Source organism: Falco cherrug, chromosome Z (genome assembly GCF_023634085.1).
Source record: "Falco cherrug isolate bFalChe1 chromosome Z, bFalChe1.pri, whole genome shotgun sequence".
In the NCBI taxonomy this organism is placed as follows: Eukaryota; Metazoa; Chordata; class Aves; order Falconiformes; family Falconidae; genus Falco; species Falco cherrug.
Genome location: NC_073720.1, coordinates 36,304,607 through 36,322,530, shown reverse-complemented (window position 1 = coordinate 36,322,530; position 17,924 = coordinate 36,304,607). Strand labels below are relative to the sequence as shown.

Here is a 17,924-nt window from a genome sequence, read left to right as displayed (position 1 = left end):
TCCAAGGCTCAAGTCCACTCCTGATTTCTCTGCCTCCTCTTCCCCTGCAGCACAGGAAGAATGGGGGTCGTGGTCCGTTTGTCATCTCTGTCACTCCTTCCTCCTCAAGAGGAGGGCTCCTCACACTCTGCTCCAGCGTGGAGTCCCTCCCATGGGAGACAGTCCTTCATGAAATTCTCCAACAGGAGTTGTTCCCATGGGCTGCAATTTTTCACAAACTCTCCAGCGTGGGTCCTTTCCATGGGGTGCAGTCCTTCAGGAACAGACTGCTCCAGCGTGGGTCCCCTGAGGGCATCACAGTTCCTGGCAGGAAACCTGCTCCAGACAGGGCTCTTCCCTCTGTGGGTCCACAGGTGTTCCCATGGGTTCCAGGCTCCTTTGGGCATCCATGTGCTTCAGCGTGGGGTCCTCCGTGGGCCACATGGGACAGCCTGCCTCATTGCTGTCTTTCACCATAGGCTGCAGGGGAACCTCTGCTCCAGCACCTGGAGCACCTCCTCCTGCTCCTTCTCCATTGACCTGGGTGTCTGCAGACTTGTTGCTGTCACATATTCTCACTCCTCTCTTCTGCTGCAATTTGTTGCTCAAGGGTTTTTTTCCCCTTCCTAAATATGTTATCACGGAGGTGCCGCCACCTTCGCTGATGGGCTCAGCCTTGGCCAGTGGCAGGTCCATCTTGGAGTCAGCTGGCTCATCTTCTCACAGAAGGCACCCCTGTAGCCCTCCCACTACCAAGCCCTTGCCACGCAAACCCATTACTACATCAGGGAGGTGCCTGACGCCCAGGGCTGCTGCTGCCCCTGTGCCCCAGGCCACCCTGTTCCTGGCTGGAGCAGTGGGATGGACCCTGGCTGCCAGCCTGTGCCCTGCCATCCCTGGGGAGTCTACAACCACCTCCATCGCCCAGGGAGCCCTCCATGCACACAGCGCGGGCATTCAGATGCCTGCAGGTAAATACATCTGGTTTCCAGGCATATGCTGCCCCCTTAATTAAAGCAACACACAAAAGGAAAACAACCCTTCCAAAGACAGTCTCTGTACCCCTGACAGCACAACACAGAAGCCTGTACTCTCCCTGTCTTCTACCTCACAGTAAATTCACCAATTTTGTGTTCATCTTAACTGCACCAGTGAGGATGAGATCTGTCAGATTACATACTGGTGAGAAAGAGTATTTTCAAAAAGTGCTACAAATACTGTGTGAGACTGTGAAATTACATTACCTGGATTGGGCTGAAGGTACTCTATTGTCTTTGCCATTATTTCCACAACTGCCCTGCTGGTAACATCCACTTTCTAAAGGACAGAGAGTTAAACAGAAAGAAATGAAAAAAAGATGTTAGACAAAAGGAAGATGTTCTCCTTCTTTCTTTTTCTTCTAATAAATTCTTTTAACTCTTGTAATAATTTTATTTTTGTATCCCTGAGAACAGCCATGGTACCAGAATGGTAATAATATCTGGAAAACTACCAAAGCATGAGTCCACTATTTCCGTTTATAGCACATCCATTCTTAAGTGAGGCCATTAGCACAGAGTACATAAGGATGTGTTAGGAATTCCGTTACAACTCACTGTACCATGCTGATACTTCACATCACACTGTGAAGCGTCCACAAGAGGGAGAACTTTTTGATAGAATGATCACTGAAAATTATTTGAAGAATTAGCCACCCTTGATACCCTAATAACTGGCAAAATGAGGGGAAAGCTGATGTCAATCAAAACCAACTACCAATGATAAAATGGGCTGTCTATCTCTTTCCGAGTGAGGTCTGGTAAAAATGGGGTAAGGAAGGCTTGGTACCGCTCAGTTTTCAGTTTCAAGAAACCTATCAGCATGGATGCACTGACCATTTATTTCCCCTGGCTGACTCCATGGAAAATTATTTTGTATTTAGGAATTTAAAATACTTAGAACCGAATAGCATTACTTTCTTCTACTGTAATAGGAATTCTTGCTTTTTTAAGAAGTATGCTGCATTAGCTTCCTAAGCTGCATATAGCAAAGTATGCAACTACTCTCCCTCCCAGAATCAGGCCTCAAAGAAAAAAGGCAGATTTGGGGATCCCTGTAAATTGTCCTGTACTCTGCATTTATGAAGACACATTGCATTTCTCTTCAGGGTAACTTGAGTGAACTCCTTTACCATAATGGCAAGTTCCTATTTTAAAAAAAGAACACCTGAGACAGGTTGGTTGCAGCATGCTGTGACTTACGTTTTCCTGTTTCCTGTTGCCACTGCCATCTGCCAGGTCCTGCTCTATGCTTTACACAAAGAAGCATAAGGAGGTCTGCCAGCCCTGGGTGACTGTAGCTGAACTGTCTGGTAAGGAGCCCAGAAATGGCTAGAAGGCTGCGGAGGAGAGTGGGGGCAAGGGAACAGAAGGCTGGGCATAGGCAGGAGTATGTTCACTGCCTGCAGAAAAGCTGGCAGGGGATACAGGGCCAGGTGGGGAACTGGGAGGCAGTCAATGAGTTTACTCCATTCTCTTCTCAACTCTCAGTGCTCTTATCTCCTGGGCTGCCAACGCATGCCACCCACAAGCACTACCTGGGACTCACCCCTGGCTGTTGCAATGTCCTACTTTCCACTCTAAACCTTGCATCAGTTTTCTGAATCTTCGTTAACATGTTCCAGTTCTGACAGCAGTGCCTACACTTGTGGCACATTCAAAGCAAAGCTGGGCAGAAGGAGAGAAACCAGCTCTGCTGTACTTTCACTGTAAAATGTAAAAAAAATACGCCCTTCTCCTTTATTTTCCATTAAAGGTTTTTTTCGCCGTCTCACTATACAAATGTACAGATAAATAGGCTCTGTTTATCTTGATCAGAGTTCTATGTCAGATACATCCCCTACAAATCACCTAGCAGTAGTTTGTGTTACAAGATTTGATAGTACCTTTCAAAATCAAAGCCAGAAAAAATCCTGCCCCTACTGATCCTTCCAACTGAAATATTACCACCACGCACAGCTGGCTCTTTTTTATCGCCTGCACTCCACAAAAACGCTCAGTGCTACCACTGCCAGCCTCACGAAGCAGACTGTTGGGGGATAAGCCCCATCTACCCACGGCACTCGGCCAGTGGAGGCTGCCTAACAGGATTTCTGAACCTAAGAATGAGTATCCCAGTGCCACTGTCAGCCCCATTTGGCAGCTAGCTCTTGCTCCTCTTGACTGATGGTCAAACAGCTGAGAACTACAGGCACCCTTTGCTATTGGAATTGCCATCTTGTAGATGGACTCTCTGTTTTCAGAGATCTCCTACAATGGTTTAACTGAGACTAATCTGTAGCTTACCTGAACCTCAGTCTCTGAATGAAATATTATAGAGTGCAATATATTACCTATGTCTTGGTTAGAAAGAAATAAGAAATGGAACGCTTGGTCCTGCTGAATAAATTTAAGTCTTTCAAAATTATTTGAGTCATCCAGGGACAAAAACTTTGAAATTCCTGTCCTAGAAAGAAAAATGAATGGCAATAATGAATATACACATCTGTATTTAGACTTACCCTTTCCATTTCTTTGAAGTCATCATCTAGCTTGGTTCCTTCTGCACCTCCTACTTTTTCACTCACTTTCTGCAGTTAAAAAAAGAACAACAAACACATTCAGCAATAACTGAAAAATCTAGCCACTTTTCCTGAGGAGATGGTTTTTTTTTTCCTGTATGTTGGTACAACAGTCAGACGTATTATTCGTTTTGAAAAATTTCAAACACATTTTAACTTAAGTTAAACAATCAGAAAATAGTATGTTACTGCTTAAGTCTCACAAACCCAATCTTCTGCTGGTGTTAGAAGTACATCCTGTTATGTCTTTGCAAAACCACACCTCTATTCCTCAGTTGAATGAATGTCTGTATCTCAGAACTTATCAAGCAATTAATCAACAAGGACAGTTCTGTATTCAGCAGACAGAAATATCCATGGTTGTGTGTACTGATGAAAAAGGAGGTGACTAGATAGAATGAACTGGGGAAGGAGTCAAGGCACTAAAATATTTCTGAATATTTTATGTGGGGATGAAACATGGCCCCAGCTGCTTTGTCCAGTGGGTATCAAAGCAACATCAACAGTAATAATCATGCCTAAGCACAAAGCAAGAAGAAGATCCCAAGGCTGACCCTAGCTACACAGAAGACAACAGGCACCCATGCCTAAGAACTGTCAGAAACATAGTGATTCAAGACACAGCCAGACCTTTGTTGCTGAAAATTGGGTTTATAAATAAAAGAGATAGATAGATATGGAAAAACCCACATTCACACCATGCAAGAGCTTGAGGTTAACAGGAGTTACACATAACATATCCAGCTGACAGATCTATTAAAAAGAATGAAAAGGAACTTTGGTGCAGTATCTTTAGCAATAGTCCTTTTTTTAAAAAAATACTCAAACTAATTGGAAAATGATTTTGTGCTACTTTTTCATTTCCCTAATTCAGTGGAACACACCGAACTGAGTTTCCCCTTACTGTCAGTAAAAGTGACAGTAACATATTTGAATGGTAACTGCTATGCAGCATCATTCAAAATAGATTTTAGCAATTGCACTGTCAGTCACAAAGTGTTTTAGTGGTGTAATTCCGTAACTAAGTCAGGTGCATATGATCCACTGAATGTACTAATCATTCACTGGGCTTGTATTTGTCACAAGAAATTCATCAGACATATGACTTTCTGTTTTCTATCCATTTTTAGCTTTTTGTACTGAACACGTAATTTTACAAACTTTCCTAGATGTCTCTGAATCATCTTTAGACTGTTTTAACTAAGCGTATCTACTGATTTCAGTGAAGTGACTCCTACAATAAACACGGAGAGAGAAAAGAAAAACAGTACTTTTTTTTCTCTTGGTTTCAATCACTGTGTTAACTCTTCCATAGCTTGCTTTTAGTATAAAGAAGAGGAGGAGTCACAGTCAATCACTTACATGCCATTAACAAAATCCAGACATTCGACTAATTTCAAATTCGCTCCAGTTCACTCCAACAAAGCTGCAAGTTCAGCATGGCCAAGCACTTATTAATGCAAGCTATAATTATCTGTGCAATGGGAAATGGCTACCAGCTCTGTTTGTTTTCTGTCAGCTCCTCGAAAATTAGTTCCCAAAATGGTGCGCTAATGAGACATCAATACTATGAAACATCCTGAAAAAACAACAAACTATACTTATCCCTTCTTTCCTATACAGAAGAGATGTGCAAATCCATGCAGGCACTTTCCTGTCATTAATCTGAATGCATATGAGTTTGTGTGGTCTGTATTAGTGAACTTATGCCTTACAGATATTAGCGAAGTGCCACAAAAAAATCATAGATCTTAAACTCACTGCTGTTAGGAACAATTCTGCAGTGGACAATGGATAGACTCAGTGTCCTAAAAGGTGCCATTCATTTGCAGTTTCTGTGAAAAATGGTAACAAAAGAAGCACAAATGACCAGAAGCTTTCTTCACCAACCCATGAATGGACCTCCCACCACATATGATGTGGCAAAATCTGCACAGGAGCTTTCTACCATAAAGGTTGTAGGTCCTTGAAAACAACAGTATGCAAATATGTTAGTACTTAAATATGCAAACCAGGTTTTTAATAACTGAAGTTGAACTCCAAGGATACAAAATACCCAAAGGTAATTAATGTCCCAGACCTTTTTAGCGGTAGCTTTACTTTTCATCACTTTGGGATAATTTCATAGTTGATGAGAATTTCCAACAACATGGCTTATCATTTCCACAGATGCCCTAAAGATCCCATCTCACATCTGCAAACCATAGCAATCACTCCTTCCCTTCATATTCATCGTTAGTCTAGCTAAGGAACGTATGACACATTCTTAGTGTGTCTACAGTGCAGCTATAGTGCAGCTCTGTAGCCTGATGGAGTGGTCCCACCACTATGTCAAAAAGGTAGGTCATCCTTCTCTTCTAAACATGCTTTCCACTCTTGGTCACTTTGTAAATATTACTCTCAGAATCACCGTCATAAGTCACTCATGTAAGGTGACTAATAAGGCTATGTACCAAGCAGAAAATTCATTTTTAAAGCTCTGCGTCAGGTACTGTCACTGACAACAGAAGTGAGTCAAAGGAGTGAGCGGAGCTGTGAAGTCTTCAGCCCTTCTGGAGCTGGGTGAGTCTTCTTTCAGGACAGTTACCTCATAGGCCCTCAAGGAAGTACCTCCACCCCCATTATCCAGACAAAAGTCTGATTTGGAAAAGCACTGACAGACCGCAGGAAGAGAGCAGCTGAACCAAAATCCCACTTGAAAATTTAAATACTGGTTTTCTTCTTGAAGGAGCCACTCAGCAGTCTGCCATGAGAATTCAAATTAAGGATTCAAATTTAAGAAAAAACCCAAACATTAAAAACTAAACCCTCAAAAATTCTTGCCCCTTAGGGCGGAAGGGGGAAATCTACTCATAGGAGAATACTAAGCCCTCTTTGCAAGGCCATAATCTGAAGGTGACAGGTGGGAGCAGTGGGCCTGAGAAAAGCAGCCTAAGCATCTGCAACAGAGCCCACATCTATCTCATCACTGTATTGCCTAAATTTAGAGATATTCTACAGCCCTTTTCTACCCATCCTCCAAATGAACTGTTAAAGCATTTCATTAAAGCTACCACTCCAGCATTCTCTAAAGATTGTCAGATTTTATTATTATAGGTCATGAAGCTGTGCCAGTTTACATAAGCTGAGGATCTGCTCTGGAGCTAAAGATGTGAAGCAGCCAGAAACATTGCCAGCTAACAGTTACAGCTAGCCAGAAAACAAAAGTCGTCTTTGCCATGTCATTTGAGTCAAGGTTTCAGGGTTCTTGCTTTACAACAGAATGAAAATTAGGCCCTTTGAGTTGTCTTTAAAAATGGCAATACTGCACCCTTTCCTAGTCACATGGAAGAATCAAGACCTAATCTGATACCACAGCCAACATTATTTAGTTATTTTGTGATCATGCCTTCTCTTTCTAATATTGATTACCTATTCATCATTATCTGGGTAAGGGGGAAATGTCATGAAAACATTTTCGTGCAGCAAAAAAATGCAGACCTTTTCTACACCTATTGCAGTTGGGATTGCCATATTTTATATGACTGAAAACAAGTGCTATGTGTCTTCGTTCAAATTCCAGTTTTATGAAGATCCCACTTCCAATCAGGCAGAACGTTAACATCTGCTGGTCAGAATGGTTTCAGTAGGGACAATAAAACTGGCATGAATGCTACACTTGGGGGGGTGGGCAGGAGGGAAATAACACTTTTTTTTTTTTTCCCCTGGCAGATAATATTTAAAAGGTGGGGGTTTTTTGTAAATGCTGACAGGATCTGGAATATAAACCATAGTGGCAGGAATGTGGTTTGGTAGACGGATTTGATGTGAAACAACAAACCTTGTTAGGTATTACTTATGGAGCCATTTGCTCCATTTTTCATATAGTTGTTCAATTAAGATTTTTTTTGTACTGCTATGTCATGACGCACCACATTGCACAGGACAAAAAAAATGCTTGTGCAGTCACTATGAATATACTAAAAATTCCAGTTGCCTTTTATAGAATACACTGACGATCACTTGTACAATACTCCACACAGCAGTCCTCTAATGACGGTATGAATCTGACGCTGTCATCTCTCACTACTCACAAGATATTAGCATAAAACTATTAACGTAAATGTACACTAGATAGCTATTCCTTAAGAATTATGCTCTTCAGTACTATGACACTGCAGCATACTAGAGTGCCTGCTGAACAAGTTCACGCAACTGCTACAAGAAAGCCTTACACAGTATGATATGCTACTACCCAAACCTGAAAATGCAGCAAGATCAGCATTAAACTACTTAGTTTAATGTAGTCACCTGAGGCTGCAGCTTTATTAATTTCATTAAATACTAGTTTGGTAGCACATATAGAAGGCACCCTTGCTTCTATGTAGAAGCAGAAAACCAGTTTTGAATACATTACCACCACAATACACTGTCTTTGCCTACGATGCAAACTGAATGCCCAGTTTGCAAAGCCGTCACACCTCCGTAAGACTGAAAATGAACAGTCTCTTTATGGCATTCATCCATAGCTCCAACTACAAAGCACAGCAACATTTTAAGGCACACAGCAGACTGTGATCTACTTCTTTATACCTTTTATCATTACTGCAATCCTAGACTAGTTTTCCCATTCAGGTATTTTGGAGATCGTCCTTCCACAATGTTCCTTATCTACCACATAGTTCTGTTTCCATGGCACAACTTATCTATTCCTAAAAGGAAGGCTGTTGGCACTATACTCCTATAAAATTGCCACACAGTGGAAAGGGTGGTAGGAACAAAATTTTATTAATATGAAAGCTACAGGAAACAGTAATGAATGGAGATGACAAATTCATGCTGGAGAAAAATAACACTCTCTGTAGCTCGTGCTTGATAAATGCAAATCACCCTGTTGATTCCTCATTCCTGATTGCTTAGTGCCTGTTCCACAGATACAGAAGAACTATAGTTCTTCCGTGCAGTTTTTGCCTTTTTGACTTTTGCCTGGAACTGTAAGCGTTCATGTTCTGGCAGCACAGAGACCAAAGTATCTTCAGGTTTGTTGAAGATATTCAAATAGGATCTAAAACACTGTGATGCTTTGTTAGCTTTGCAAATATGAAGAAGACATAGCCGACTTGCAAAAGAAAGTAGTGAGAAATACAAATTTTAATGGGAAGTCTGTCATTTATTAGGAAGAACTCTGTACACATAGTGAAGGTCTGCCAATACTGTAGGCTTTAAAACATTTGAAAAAGAACGTTTATAAAAAGTACAGTTTCTAACCAAAAATGGGCTTTCTATCCTTTGCCACTTCACATACTAGAGTAAGACAACACCGCTTCTTGCAGGCTAATCTTTCTTTCTGTTAGATCCTGCACAGTTTGGCATTTATAGTATCAGAATTTGTTACCAAAGAAAACACGTGACATCTGCAATTCAAATTTATGGTCATGGCCCTGGTTCTCTGCAGATAATGAGGCATACTTCCTTGTGGCAAATCACACTCTTAGCAATAACAGTAAGCAAGAGATTTTCTGCTGATTTCAGATAAATTAGGATAAGGACTAAAAGAAAAGAAAAACAACACCTCAAAAGCATATGTAAATTAGCTGTATTTTAGACTTCTTCTCCAATTGACATCAGAATATAAAAGAAAAGAAGGACCTTTTTCAGACTGGTCTGGAGATAGCTTATCTTCAGAAATACTAAAAGGCTATGGAAAACATCAGTGTTGGATCATAGCACTCTACCTTGTTCTGGAAAGGAAATTAACATCTGATTTCAACCGAGGTAGAGCGACTTTGCTCAAGCTTTTCCAAACTGCCATCTAGATGAGGTAATTCATGATTTACAAGCTAGATGATCCAGTATCATTAGTTTTGGAAAGCTTCAGGAAACTCAACATATTTGATAGACCTCATCAGAAGTGTCTGATTAGCCTTACACTGACATTGCACTCATTTGTCTGAGAAACTGAGCAAAACCACTTTCATTAAACACAAAAGATTTCACAAGACAGGAAAGCTTACCACCCTCTCCTTTGCATTTAAAATTCTTTGAATTTTATTCTGTTTTTCTTTTAATTTGTAAACATCTTGTGCAAAATAGGGGCTGTCAATAGGTCATGGCATGAGAATGTAGAACAAGCCACTTCAGTAGTAAAATGACAGTAGGATCCCAACTTCACACACATTTAAGATACAGTAATGCTCATTTACATTTCATTAGTAGATTTCTCTTCTTCAGCTGAGACTGCTACGAGGGCAGTCCACAATGCCAGATGGAACTCATCAGAACATTCTCAGTGACTCCACTGCTACAACAGAAGCTGTAAGGGGTCATGAAGACAGTGCAAAAGGGGAAAAAATGAGAGATCCATGAATCTCCAGGGAACTTCATTATCACCTGTTTGCACTGAGACTTTGATTATGACATTGAAGATTTGCTTTCTTCTTGGCAAAATGAAGAAATAAACTTGCCTGCCACATGGGAAAATTGTGAACGTTAATTTGCACCTGCTACTGCTTGCCATCAGGAGGGTATCTAGCAGAAACGTTCATGATGTAGTTAAGGTAAGCATCTGCCAGACAAGCCTGAGATTATCTTTTCCTTTTCCCTTCTGTCACTCAACAGATGTATTTAATCAGGACATAATATACTCCCTCCCATGACAGCACTAAAATAACTTTCTTCCTGCTAGAAATCATCGTTCACTGGCCTGTTCCACCACACCAGCCACAGGCTGAGTAGGTTTATTCTCCCTTAAATTTCCCTTGACTGCTTTTGGATGCAGAATGTCAACTATTCAAAGAGCAGGAAGTGAACTGAATTATGGAAACTCAAGAAGAAAAGGGAAGGCTATGACTGGACTCTTTTGGCTTGCCTTCATCTCACAAAGCGTCTTCTACATACCCTTTATATATCTATACAATAGCTTGGTCTTGCTAGTCCTCACAGCTGCTAGTAGTAGGACCCACAGTCCTGCTAAGAGCTCTTCTAACAGTCTGAAGGCAGGTCAGAAAGCCAGGGAAGTTGGCTATAGATGTGCTGTACATAAAACACCGGAACTGGCAATGCTAAAGGCAAACCATTGCTAAAGCTTGTTCAGTCACAAAGGAAATTCTTCATGGGATAGGATCTCTGGTAACACCAATTATAGTCTGGAGCAAAAGCAAAATAGCTCAGTGGAACTATTTCTCCTCAAGAAGGATAAAAAGAGATCAGGATTCCAACCTTCAGCATTGTTGCAGTGTAAGAAAAACACACTGAGAACCTGTTCTGTGTTCTTACTCTCCTCATTTAGATGCAAACCCTTATTTGTGGGTTTTTTTGTTTGTTTGTTTTTAATTTTCAGTTAAAACAGTCAAAAGGGAGGGAAGGTGGTATCTGGATCAATCCTTTCTTTGATCAATCTGATCTAGCATTTTGATTTTTGACTACTAGCCAGGACAACACTGCAAAATTCCTGCAATTCCAATATCACAGGGGGGAGTCATTCACATTCAGCACTATAAGACAATATGAAACTATGCCACAAGCTCCTGCGCTAACAGGAGTACTGCAGAGCCTCTGCTGCAATGCCACTGCATTACATCGGAAGCTGTTCACTGGTAAGTGAAATATAGCAGGGTGAGAGAAGGGGCAGAACTGCTGAGGAAGTACTAGTGTAGTAGTGCCCTGCACTCTGTCTCTGTGTGTAAAGTCGCTGCACAGGAGCATCCGCTGTAAACCATCCCTAGGGCAGACAAGAATTTACATCAGTATGATGCATTCCACTGCAGTGAATCCATCACAACCAAGAGAATCCATTTCACACATTTAAACTTATTACTGAAGTTTCACATGTTTACCAAACACACATTTTAGTAGGTCAGTTCTCTGCAAAGTTTTTCAGCCAGAAAGCTGGTCATAACCCCAGCACCTTTGCAGTTTAGTGACCTAAGGAGCTAGCAAACAGAAGCTGGCAAAAGCTCAGAAACTGCCAGAGACCTGAGGACAGTCAGAACACTGTGTGCTTTTTTAACACTCCTCAGCAGGCCACCAGTATGAGAGAACAGAGAAATTGGCATTAAAAAGGTGGCTGTATTAGCTAGATGTGCCAATCTGCTTTTTTTGCAGTACAGAAAAGGAGCAGAGAATCTATTCCAATACATTATCTATTCCCATATAGTATTTCTACTTGTGATGACAACAGTACCATGACCCAGTCCCTTTAGTGAACCTGTGGGCAATAAAATGCTCACAGGTTTTTTTAGTCCTGTGCAAAGGGATCTGGATTCAGACCCACAATCCTTACCAGCAGCAGGAGCCCTGCCCTGCCTTGCCCTGCCCTGCCACAGAAGAAGGGGACATCTGTGCTGTTTCCCTGAGTGCCAAAAATTTGGTAGGTGCCTGATTGTTTCTTCAAAGTTAAGTGGCTCACTCAGCTGGTGGTGATAAGGAAACTCTGAGAGAGGGGCAAAACTAATACAAGAACACTAACAGTTCTGGTGGTTCTCAGATTTCTTGCCTAGAGAGGTACACAGCACCAGCTTTCTCATCTGGAACGCTATCCGTTGCTACCTCCTGACCCATCACGCTCTGTTGCCATAAATATATGTTGGGTTTGCATTTTAGAAGGTGAGTGTAAATCATGAAATTACATATTCATTCAAACTTTCATACTTCTTTCATGTCTCCAAAGCAATTTTTTATGAAGCTTTAAGGGGAAAGATGCTTCCTCTGGGTAGAGAGAATTGCAGCTTTAAGTTTTACTGCTGCACTTTCAGGCAGGTGACCTATGGATCTTAAAAACATATATGGAGGTGTTTGACAGTAAACAGAGCAGAAAAAGAGAGGAGAACACTGAGCATGTATCCATCCATCCAGCATCCTAATCTGGATCCCAGGTACAGCATGCTTATGGATCATGATCCCTCTTTCCACGAATACACACATTCATGCTTCCTCTATCCACATAGCTTCTAAGTTCAGCAGAAATAAGGAAGCAGAAACTTTAGTTCCCACTGCTTCACTCGGCACACAGCAGACCTGATCTGGCTACAGGATGGCTTAAACAGTCCCGCAGTTTCTTAAACCATGTCACCAGGCTGCTTCAGCTCACCTACTGCGTTTCAGCACAAGACTGTTGCTGCAGCAGTGGTTTAAGCTGCCAGCTGGGAGGCAGAGATCACATTCACTCCTCATGAAGAGTAACATTTAGTCTTGGGTACTGATCCAGCTAACTTACAAGCACTAAATGTCAGCTTTGAAAAACTAGAGTATTTCACATGCAGGCACAGCAGGTGAAGAGTACAAGGGCACAGTCTACACTTTCCTAAGATCTCTACAAAACATGGTATCCAAATATCTAAGCAGCATTATGCAAGCAGTGATGAAATGTCATACTGTTGATTGGTAAAGCACACACTACAACACATGGCTTTATCAGGCAAAAATTAATACTCATTTTTACAGAGTATTAAAGCTTTGAGGGTGTTGCAATGTTTTTCCTCTCAGTACAGGAATTAATTACAGTTTAGCAGAAATCAATAGTGCATACTCAGGCCGAAAAAAAGGGGAAATAACAGCACAAGAAATGCACAGCAATTAAATCCCATATAAGGTATATTTCATAACTCTACACAATGTATACTGGTCTAGCTTGACTTCTGCTGGGTGCAAGTCAGCCTAGTCCTTAACATCTGGAAATGTGAGAATGCCAGGAACATTCTGAAGCTGTTAGAGGCCAAGAGAATAAAACATGGCTTAAACATGGTTCATTGATTTAACAGCTGTACAAACTGTGCTATTGTGAACTTGTCTTTCATACATTTGAAAATGCATTTGCTGGAATCTGCCAGTAAATTAATAGTTATCTGCCAAAGACAAGGTGTTAAAAGGAGTTTGTAAGGGAAAGTATGTCTTTAAGCTGTTGCTGGTACTGATGCATATTTTATTTCTGGTGTTCCTATGGCCACAATGTCTAAAAGGTTGCGTTCTGTACAGGATAATGAAGTGCCAGTCCAAACTATTTACGTAGTTGCTTATGCTGCTGGCAGTGTTGATAATTTATTAACTACATACAGAGCAACTGAAAGCCATCCACCATTTTCATTTCGATAGGAGCACATTTAGAAATTGCTCAGATCTGCTTTAAGTTCAAAGTTTTTCTCGGAGCACTACATAAATGAAGCTGAATGACCGTTCCTTAAATTCATGTCCCATGTCTCACACTCACTGTGTAAGAGCAGTCTGTGCCAAAGCACGGGCCTGTTACCAGGGGCAGGAGAGCACTACAGTACAAAGTAATGCTCAGTCTCTGGGTATTTTTGGGGTGATGCCCTTGGTTGATGAAATGGTTGTGTGCCTTTTTGTGCTTCTGAGGTGTACAAATGAAAAAAAAGAGAAAGGGGACTGGATGACTTAGGACTGGATGAAACATCCAGATATAAGAGAGAAAAAAAGGCACTACTTAGCCTGACACTGTACTGTGTACGAGCACACTGCACAGCATCCATGAGCCGATCATCTTTGCTTCCACAGCTGCAGCAAGGTCAGCAGGGGGATTCTGTCAAGAGTCCCTAGCAGTGAGGAGGAGTAGCCCATTACTACCAAAATGAGTGCACAGCCACAGCCCTAGGGGATTAATATTTAAATTTGAAGATGGTAATTTTCCTCCTTTCACCACTGTATCAGCTACCAATCACAAAGGACATTTTAAAACGTAAGAAAACAAAACCTGCATAAACAGACATGAGACCCAAGACAGCTCTGATCTGAACACCACTGCAATTCACCAGCAGCACCCCTTAAGTCCAGGCAATAATACAAATACACCTGGCATAAAACAAAAGGAGGGCTGAGCCTGCTGCTCTGACACTTACTTGGAAATTTTAAGAGGTACTGAAGAAATGAGAAAAATGAGCATAAAATCCCCTGGAAGCGAATCATGCTATAGCAATGATCTCACTAACTGGCTCATGACCACTGTCAGGACTTATCATAATATAATATGGATCAACACAACAAACTCTGCTACAGATGCAGTAATAACATGTGCCCATGGTTCTAGCTAGTATTGGAGATACTGATTCTCTAAGAAGGACAAAGGGAAATGAAAACCTAAAGGTTTTACCTAATTTTCAAAGCAGTGTCTTACTACCAGGAGCGATACAGAGATTTTTGACAGAGAACAATGAAATAGGCACTTTTTGCTAATGTTAGCTCAAAATTTGTTTGAACGATGGAATCTAGATGAAAATATTATAAGAAAGAATGTTGGCCTAGGTAAAAGGATCTGTGGCCAGCCTAAAAACTGTAAATATTTACACCCTTGACTATCTCAAGATATTTACAGTCTTTTACAGTCTGTCATAGTCAGTCTTTCAGCCTCTTAAAGCAGCTGAAGCTCTTAAGACACTGTGGCTCAAATTACATACATAGCTGAAGTTCCACAGAAAAGAAGAATGTTCTTTCTAAAGTGCAAATTCAGTTGCTGGTTTTTTGCCAGGTTATATGCCCTGTAATTTTAACATTATATGAGAATAAATTATTGCAATGAGTAAGTTCAGTTTTATAAAGCTATTAGATTCCATAAACTTTCCCTAAAAATATTATGAAGTCTTCAGGAACTGGCCGTGCAGGGTCATTTATAGCCCTTTAATTTTAAAACAGATTAGGAAGATGCAAAAGTGGAACTGCTTACATTTCTTGCTTAATAGGAAAATATGAAAAGTGACAACAGATTCTCTTCTGAACTGCCTTTTGGGAGTTAATCTATTGTTACCTCAGTCCCTGCTTTCAGTGTCTGGAAGTCCTCTGCAAGTCCACCATCTATAATGGAAGTGTTCTCACACTGCATTAGCCTATGCAGAAAATGAAACAGGCAAGGTAGATTCCAATGCGCACGTGCACATATGGGTAGACTACTTTCAGAGATAAAAGTCTGAAAAATACAGAAGCCTCCACATAAAATAATGAGAAGACTTTTTCAATGCTGACATCACACCATAGGCATGTCATCTGAAAAAAAAAAGGGCAGTCGCCTTTTAGACAGTGCACTACAAAATAAAATCATAGCTATGCAAAGGGAATAATATTCATAGCTTACAGTGCAGAAATGTATATATGGGAATATACTACTCGGTACTAAAACCCCACCTGATTGATTCAGCACATTAATGCAGGTGAGGGACCATCCTAAAAATGCCTTTTTTAGAAAGAGAGCTGCATATTCATGTCAAGTACAGTAACATAGCAGTGGTTTAAACCTGTCTCATCCCATTTAGAAAGACCATGCTTGTCTTTGACAGACTAGGAAAGGCAGCCCTTGTGGCCCATTCCCACAGACCCTGCCTGCCTATACATCCACAGCCATCTCACTGACACCTATCTTCTCTGGACTGAATCTATTCTGTGGTAGACAGCTGACATAAAGCATGCTATACAGTCCTTGCCACATGCAAGGGGCTTTCCAGTTTCTGTAAAACACATGGAGGTTACTACCTGCTACCTGCAGAAGAGTACCTGGGAGGAGAAAGGGAGATGTGAAAAGAGCAATGGAAGCAGTGCATAAAGCAGATACAATCTTCAGCTGGTGTAACATACACAAACCAGCTTCCATTTTATGACATAAGTAAATCTAACAGATGCTCTGTGCTGCCCCTGTCAGTGAAAAATCCAACTCCGCTTTCATGCATTTTCTTAAAAACATTTATGTTGTGTTGTCTGATGCTGATCTGTTTTTTGCCAGGTGCTGATCTGTTTTGTGCCAGGTTCTATTCCAGAGGTACCAAGTTTTATCAAAAGGTATCTGCAGACTTTACAGAACAAGAGGTAAGGGACATGTAAAACATATCTTCTAAATGTGTAAGACTTGTCTTCCATTTTAAGTAGCTTATAGAAAAATATTTTTAAAGACAATTGCCTTACAGTATAGAAGAAAGTAACACTACTTCTTCCCTCCCTCCTCCTCATACTTCCCATACTGGTAAGGATTAAAATTTGTCTTGAATTTTAGGATGCAAATATCTTGCCATCTGCATGTGATATTAAAGCATGTATGACACTTTATGTCACTCTGCTGATGAAATTTAGTGTAACATTTATATTCAATACAAAAATTTACACAATTCTGTGGGGTTGTAAAAGCAAAAAATGAACAAAAAATGCAGACCAGGTGAGATTTTCAAATGTCTGAATTCAAGCATCTTAACCATAAATAGAAAACCAGTAGTAGCCTCTTGATGTAATTAGTTAATGAGCCTAATTAACCTAACTACCAATGTGTTCAGAGTTACTGTCTGTTGTGCAGACAACTACACCACTAACATGTTCCTTACACCAAAACAGTTTTATCTTGGCAGGGGTGGGAGGAAGAATAAGCTAGGCTTAGTATGCTTTCCCAGCTTTCAGACCTGCAGCTGGATGTAAAAGAAACAGAGACAGAAATGGCTACTAAATAGTTCACCAGCTTACTCTTGCCTGGGAAGCTGCTTAGCAGCGCACTCGGTCTAAGGTAGAAAGTAATTATTGAGAAATCCCAAACCTTTCACGCTGTTTCTCTTGCTTTAAAATTAGTTTTTGAATTAGTTTCCAAAGACAACATACAAGCAGAAAATATACACAGAGGTGGCTGGTTTGAAATCTATAAATACGCTCTGCTAGTCATGAGCTCTCTTAATGCACCTTCAGACCTAGAAAAGATCCTAGACTACCCTGCACAAAACATTCCGTGACAAGCTCCTGGTATCCATCGCAGTACAACCTGCAGGCTACTGAGACTCTGAGAAGCACGGATTTTTCACTGTTACCTGCTTACAATGGTGCCTCACATTTATATAATTTAAAGATATTTTAAATGCATTTATCCTCACAGCCTTCTAGAAAGCTAGCAAACAAGGAACCCTGTAGAGGAATTATAGAAGAATGTAGGCATGTATATTGATAATATACAGCTGTGAGCTGGCTTCAGGGGCGGTGGGTTGGCCGACATGGATAATGTGCAGCTGTGGCTGGTTCCTGCTAAGTAGTTAAATAGCTCTAAGGGGTATGGAAGAGGAGTACTGGAGGAAGAGAGATCTGGAAGAAGCACAGGGATGAGATTGAGCACTCTGGATGTAGTAGAGACAAGGAGGGGCCCTAGGAGAAGCATGGAGAAGAAAGGGGGCCCAGATGAGGAGAGGCTGGCTGGAAGAGGAACCCGGAGAAGGAAGACTCTGGATGCAGCAGAGGCAAGAAGGGTGGACTGGCCTGAAAAGGATGAAGAAACAGCAGGGACAGTAGATGAATTGTTGAAACCTTGCGGGGGATTGGTGGCTGTGCTGGGGCCAGGCGCAGGAACTACTTACTGAAGTTAACCTGGTATGTAATGGTAAAAGCCTTGTTGCAGCTGGCTAGTTTA

At 41.2% G+C, this 17,924-nt stretch overlaps 1 protein-coding gene across 2 annotated transcripts in view; it reads right to left on the bottom strand.

The window, feature by feature from the left end:
* Window positions 1-17,924, bottom strand: part of SH3GL2 (SH3 domain containing GRB2 like 2, endophilin A1) — a 101,845-nt gene that overhangs the window by 17,522 nt on the left and 66,399 nt on the right. For both annotated transcript variants that reach the window (XM_055699419.1, XM_014281384.3), the window contains exons 2-3: window positions 3,518-3,586; window positions 1,224-1,296 (exon numbers count right to left, since the gene is read on the bottom strand). In XM_055699419.1, the coding sequence (XP_055555394.1) occupies window positions 1,224-1,296; window positions 3,518-3,586 (142 nt within the window). The remainder of the gene's footprint in view (window positions 1-1,223; window positions 1,297-3,517; window positions 3,587-17,924) is intronic.